The 6,536-nt window shown below is 57.7% G+C and overlaps 3 protein-coding genes across 3 annotated transcripts; all 3 read right to left on the bottom strand.

Moving 5' to 3' along the window:
* Window positions 1-325: 325 nt before the first annotated feature.
* On the bottom strand, window positions 326-2,521 carry DQ04_05751020 (hypothetical protein; the record flags this gene model as incomplete). Its single annotated transcript, XM_009314362.1, has 1 exon — window positions 326-2,521. One exon carries the CDS (start codon window positions 2,519-2,521, stop codon window positions 326-328), a length of 2,196 nt encoding a protein of 731 aa, XP_009312637.1.
* Window positions 2,522-2,816: 295 nt separating this feature from the next.
* DQ04_05751010 (hypothetical protein) lies at window positions 2,817-5,153 on the bottom strand (the record flags this gene model as incomplete). The annotated part of the gene is made up of 1 exon (XM_009314361.1): window positions 2,817-5,153. One exon carries the CDS (start codon window positions 5,151-5,153, stop codon window positions 2,817-2,819), a length of 2,337 nt encoding a protein of 778 aa, XP_009312636.1.
* Window positions 5,154-5,662: 509 nt separating this feature from the next.
* On the bottom strand, window positions 5,663-6,499 carry DQ04_05751000 (hypothetical protein; the record flags this gene model as incomplete). Its single annotated transcript, XM_009314360.1, has 1 exon — window positions 5,663-6,499. One exon carries the CDS (start codon window positions 6,497-6,499, stop codon window positions 5,663-5,665), a length of 837 nt encoding a protein of 278 aa, XP_009312635.1.
* Between the last annotated feature and the right edge of the window lie 37 nt (window positions 6,500-6,536).

Raw genomic sequence — 6,536 nt, 5'->3', positions numbered from 1 at the left:
ACCATGTTGTAGTTCGTGGTGTCATTGTAGAACCCCCACTGCTTCTTCTCGTCATTTACAATGCGGAAGAGAAGCCCGTTTCCATTGTCCTTGAAGCACTTCACAACGGTGTTGCCCTCAAAGGTGGGCTGACCATTCTCATACTTGATATCAGACATGTCTGTGTTACGGCGGTTTGTGTTTTAAATAGCTTGATAATGTCGGAAAGAGATTCTGCAGGAAAAAGAAGCCACAATTATGTACAGACGATCTGGGAGAAATGACTCTTAGAAGCCTTTGTTTGGCTTATGGTTCCTCAAAAAGAAGGGTGTATTATAGACTCTCCTCAAAAGTCTGTCTGCTCGACGTCAGTGAGGCGCATAGTCTGTTGAATGTCTCGTGGGAGTGTCTGCATCGCTGCCCTGTCCTCGTCGTCCAGTTTTCTTTGCTCATCAGGCTTGAGGGGATCAAGGGAACCGTACTCTTCTTCGCTCAGCTCCACACCCGGCGGCATTTGGAGGAGGGTTACCAACGCAGAGCGGGTATCTACGCGCAACGCATCCTTGAACACCACCGTGAAGTACTGTGGGTACGGCTGCAGAAGCTCCAGCAGGCCCTTGAACTGAAGACGGACCACCTCCTTCGCGCCGTATGGAAGGCGGCCGTAAAGGTCAACGGAGGTACGTGGCTGCTGCTGCAGCTCGGCTGCGCAGAGAAAGAGCAGCTCCTGCTCCGTGTAGTGCTGCCGAAGGACGCCGGGAGGTAGGGGGACGCCGGGACGAATAAGGTGCAGGCGGTGGCGGTATCGGTATTCAAAGAGGCGCACTTTCTCAGGCGCCTGCTGAAACATTGTGACGGGCCTGCTGGGGAGGAAATCCGACAAGGACGGTGGCAGCGATTTCAGCAGAAAGTTGAGAGAGATGGAGCGCTTTTGCGGTACGTAGCGCAGAATAGCGTCCAGCAGGACCTCTCGATCCGCGTAGGGATTGTCTGGATCTTTCTCCAGTGCGATGCGGCGTCGCAGCTTCTGGGCAGTGCGGCGGTCCCGTTTCACGAGCGCCTCCTCCAGCTTATCCTCGAGTGTTCTCGTGGGCTTGTCTGTCGTGCTCCTGTGCGAGACAAGCCCTACAATCATACCGTCCTCAAGACGGAACACATCACCGTGTGCCCGGAAGAAATCGACAAGTGTGCCGTAGTACATGATGATCTGCGTCTTGGCGAAGTCGGAGATGCGACCGGCGGCAACGGCGCCTAGCAGGTCTGTGATGCACACCCGCTGCCCGCTGAGCACACTCACCAGCTCCGACACGACCGCCGGCGTGGGGCTGTCGTGGTACGAAAGACACGTCACTGGGCCGAGCCAGCACACCTCACCCTCCCCTTCCGGCGTGAAGCTGAAGACGTGCTGCATCTGCGCAAAAAACAAGAGTGTCTTGTAGTTCCTCCACGGCAGCAGCGCATGGAGGAGGCTGGCAGGCGTGCTGGTGATGAGTGTGCGGAGCGAGGTCCACCGTGGCGACGGTGACAGCAACCGACGGAAGGGCTCACAGAGAAACGGGTCCGGCTGATACTCCCGCCAGCGCTGGTGCGCCGCCTCGCCCGCGCCATCACATGTGAAGTCGACCAGCCGCTTTCCACCGTGCAGCCGCACGAACTGCTCGCCCTCCAGCTGCACAATTTCCAGCGCCCCGGTGGCGGCAAAGATACGCTCAATGTGATCTGTAGTGTAGCCATCCGGCAGCAACTCGAGAAGTTCCTTCATGGGAATGAAAAAAGTCGGCACGTACGGCACGAGCATTTGCGGCGAGAACATGCCGTCAGGAACGCGACCCTTTTTTTTGCTCCTTGTGGCACGCTGCTGCAATGGTGGTGGTGGCGGCGGCGTGAAGCGTGGGAAAACCGGCTGAAACACATCAAGCAGACTCTCCGTCTCAGACTGAGGGAAGCACTGCTGCGACGTGCAGGCTGTGAAGAAGGCTGCCTCCGCTTCTTCCTTGCTATGCGCCTTCACAGTGTAAACCTTGTCGTCCGAGACGTAGATGCCCCAGTGACTCGTCGCGTTTGTGGCCTGCAACTGCTGCAGTGCGTAGGAGAGCGTACCAAAGTGGCGACGAAGCCAACGATGTGTGCTGCAGAAACCTTCCTTGGGGGGCAGTTTGCCGGGACCCAGGGCCTCTTCGAGCGTGGGTGGCAGGTTGCCGTACACTGTAGCGATCCTCGACACACATGGCGCCGAGGCGACATGTGGACTCACTATTTCAAACAGTAGCTCCGTCGGTGAGAGGGATGAACGTTCCGTAGCTGCTGATGTTGCTGACCTTGCGGATGATGATGATGATGATGCTTCCAATGTATGTGGAGAATGGGCGGGATCATTGCAGACGCCACTGCTACCTGCTGCCCGCGCTGCGGTGAATAGGGTAACGCGATGCGCAGGCACAGGACGATCGGCACGGCCTGCCGCTGCGCGCCTCAACGAGGAACAGCACGGAGACGGCTTCCCTCGTACCAGCACCGCCACTCGTGGGTGCAAAAAAAACATAAGACATGCACAGATGAATGGGATTTTGTCTTGTGTCCTCGGTGCACTACAGCCTTGTCGTCAGGCGGTTCCCATATATAAATGCCTAAAACCTAATCCGTGTGCGTTTTTAAACAACCGAGTGCGGAAAGAGGAACCACATATTTAAGTGGAGAGACACCTGCCTTCCAATCAAGCGGGATCAGTTTCTCATATGGGACGCGGCGCCTTACTCGATGTGGGGAGACAAGTACACGTGTGTGTGGACGACCACGTTGTTGGTGCGCGGGCAGTGATGTGAAGGAAGTTAAATTGTTCACACCTCCATCGCAGCGGCATCACTCGCCAGTTTCTTCAGCGCCCCTTCCAACGCCCCACACCTCCCTGCAAAGCGACGCAGAATGACATTTTGTGTGTACAGCGCACGCGCCTCGCCGAGAAGCTGCTGCACCTCCGCACTGTCATCACACAGGGCCCGATGATCCTCCCACAGGTGCTTTTCCAGCTCGTGCTCAACCCCGAGGTGAAGTCGCGGTACAGAGGAGGGCAACGTCAGAAGAAGGGCCTCCGCCGTGTTACCCAAGGCACGATTTGCAAACGTACCATTACCATTGGGTTTACTGTTAACCCCGGCGACAGGGGGTGGCAGAAACAAACCTGCCTGCACACACAACTTGAGCCTTTCACATTGCAGAGGGATGTACGCGACTTCCTCCTGCACGGCCTGATAACTATCTTCTCCTGTGGGGTCTGCTGACTGTTGTTGTTGTTGCTGCTGCTTGCGTTTCCTGCCCCCCGTTGCTTTCCTGGCGATTGCATCATTCGTGCTCCCCGCTGCTGCTTCCACCGTTGTTCCTTCTCTTACCTTTCCATTTCCCACACCAACGTCCTCTTCGTTGTGCTGCCCAGATGCCATGGGGCCGTGTGTCAATGCCCTTAACTTGCTAAACAACACTGTTGCTTGGCTGTCAACACGCTGAAGGGCCATGAGGGCCTTAAAATATGGAACATTCACCTTCGACTCGTGCGCGAGCCCCTCATGCAGCTGCTTTCGCCGCGCTTGTTCGAGCAGCCCGTCATACCAGAAAGGGGACGCCGCGGGCGGTGGGGAACACGATGCTAGCGACGCGAAATCTTTCGCACCTACTTTTCGCTCCACCAGGTTGCCGTGCGGGCCTGACAAAGGCACTCCCGTCTCCACACAACGCTGCAGGACATCTGCGCGATATCGGGCCAGCATGTCTGCTTCGCGTGCCTCTTCTTCCTCCCCCCCTTCGACAGGCTCTGCTGCGTTGTCTTCACCATGCTGTTGTTGCTGGTTCTGTTTTAACCACTGCGTTAGCCACTCCCTCCGCTGTCGCTGCGCCTCCAGAATGGGATGCTTCTCCAGTAGTGAGGTCAGTGGGTGTGCCGATGCAATAACACGCTCGTCTGCTAGCCTCGTCTTTACGGCGCCCGCGTCGCCTGTCACCTTGGGTTTCGCATTAGTTGTTGGTGCAGGTGCCTCCACACACCCCGTCGCACCTTCGTCCTTCAGCACCTCCTGCAGGAGGCGGTGACGGTGGCGGAGAACGACCTCCGAGACAATTCTGTACCGCTCCATCAACACTTCTACAGGCGGCGTGACGCAATCGTCACTGCTGTTGTTGTTGTCAGTAGCCTTCCTGCCACTCACGCCATAAGCGTCGGCGTACCGCCAACGATCAGCGACCACCACAAAATTACCGAAACGCTCATACAGCATCAAGAGCTTGCAGGTGGAGGTATAATCAAAACGCCACCGCACGGTGCCTGAATCATTGCTCGAGCGTGACAAAACAGCGGGCTGATATAAGTCATTGTCTAAGTCCAACATCGCGTACTCGTCGGCGGACACCGTGAGGAATGCGATGGGAGAGTCGGCAAGGGGTGCGTGCAACACAGACAGTTCCGCATCTGGTGGCACCGACAGGAGTTGCGCCCACCACACAGGAGGAGGATTGCCTACCCCAGTGACCTCGCCATTCTGCTCGCCCTCACTGACCCCTCCCTCTCCTGCTGCTGCTGCTGCTGATAGCGAGGAGGCGAGGACATCCTCCACAAGTACTGCATCGGCGCGCACCCAACGATAACCTGCCAGAGTGATACGCAACTGTCTCGACAGCGCGTTGGCACCACTACCAGCATTGACGTCCGCAGGTGCCGACCTCACTGTGATGTGACGCCGCTGCACATGCGACCAGCGATGTAGCGGAGGCACAGCTCTCCTGTTGTTCTGGCTCTCACCCGCTGCTGTCTCAACCGCACCTCCACCTGTCGTGATGGGCGCCACGACACCAAACATGTCCGGCAGCGCAGGCATTTTGTACGCATCACCACTGCGACCGCCATCCGTCACCACCGGTGCTGCACCCCGCTGCCCCGCCGCCAATGTCTGCTCAAGGCGGTGGAGTTCCTCCTCGCTGCTGAAAAAGCGGTGATTGAGCATGAGCTTCGCCGCCTCACCCTTCAGGCCCTTCAACCGCCTCCCATCGCGGTCGTACAGGCACGCCGCCCGCTGCCGCTTCTGGCAGCCTGCCACTGTGGCACCGCCGCTGCTGCTGCTGCCAGAAGCGGCAGCGATAGGCGGGGCCGCGGGTTGCAGAATAGAGGACGCCACAAACCTGTCAGCCATGACACTTCCTGTTCCTTTGTAGATTAATATATATATATATATATATTGCTGCTGCAGCTGCCGGCTCCCACCGCTCACGTCGCAGAGGGGACTACGAAGAAGGCCCATGTGATAGCAAGTGGCCAGGCGAATAACATACATACACGCACACAGACAGATGCTCTCCAGCACAATCAAGCTGAGGGAGCCCACATTCCCCATTTTTTTTTTGGTTTAAGATGAAATCAACGACGAGGGAAATAAGGCAAAGAACAGACGAGCGAGACGTTGGCGCCAGCAGTGTGGAGAGTTGTCGCCTTTGCTTCCATCTCACACCTCGCTCCTTTTCCTCCTCACTCTCGTTCTCGGACTCGTTTCCCTTCACTTTCCCCTCTCTCTCTCGTTCCCTCATTTCGCACCCACGCCGGTTTGCCAGCTTCACATCAGCCAAATGAGACAAAAAATCAGCAAATGGAAGAACACACAAACTCTCACACCGTAGAAAGAAAAAAGCACAACTTCGGGCTCTTTTACTTCTGCCTATACGCGTGACGTACCATCTTCCGCGGCGGCTCGTCGCCCGTAGGAATCACATCGCCCTGCGAGTGCCCGAGCACGTCGAGTGAGGCGCACGACGATGACAAGGAACGCTTCGCCGTGCTGCTGGCGGCGTGATGCAGCAGCTGCGAGGCGACGATGCGGGGTCTAGAGCAAAGCAGCAGTAACTCCGGAGACCGCGCCGTCGACCGCAAGCGCGGTGTCTCATCACCGCCATCCTGCGCGCCCATCACCGCCACATCATCGTCAATCGACATGAATTCCTCCGGCACCGACGCAAATGAGAGCTCCTGCGACTTACGCTGGGCCATGAAGCGCTGCAGCATCGCCTCCTCCTCAGACACAGGCGCGGAAGCCGTGTCACGTGCTGTCGCATCTTCTCCCGGCGTCTCTCCCCCGCCCTTCTTCGCATCTCCAGAAGCAGCAGTTGTTGCGGTGACTTCACCATCCTGCTCCATTTGATACTTACGCGCCAGCTGGGCGCGCAGCTGGTCGTCGACAATCCAAAGCCCTCCCGACTCGAGCAGATTCCCCTTGCGGTCTAGCCGCTTTTCGTTGGCGATGCCGCGCAGCCGGTCGCGCTTATTCTCCTCGAAGTTTTTCAGTGTAATTCGGGCGACCTTCGTCATGTACGCACTGCGGTGTTCATTGCTCACGTAGGCGTAGAAGCTTTCTGCATCACGCTTGCTCTCTTCCCAGCGCTGCTGCAACTCCTGCGAGAGCAGCGGCGACGGCGCAGCAGTAAGGTCGGCGAGCGACGCGCCGCCGCTGCCCCACCCGCCCTGCGACGACGTCTGCGACGGCCACATTGAACCGTCACGCTCGCTCGGGCGTGGCGTGGCGAGC

The sequence above is a fragment of the Trypanosoma grayi genome, assembly GCF_000691245.1.
Source record: "Trypanosoma grayi strain ANR4 Tgr_575_V1, whole genome shotgun sequence".
Taxonomy (NCBI): domain Eukaryota; phylum Euglenozoa; class Kinetoplastea; order Trypanosomatida; family Trypanosomatidae; genus Trypanosoma; species Trypanosoma grayi.
The sequence above is the reverse complement of the archived record's forward strand: the minus strand, read 5'-3'. Positions and strand labels throughout refer to the sequence as shown.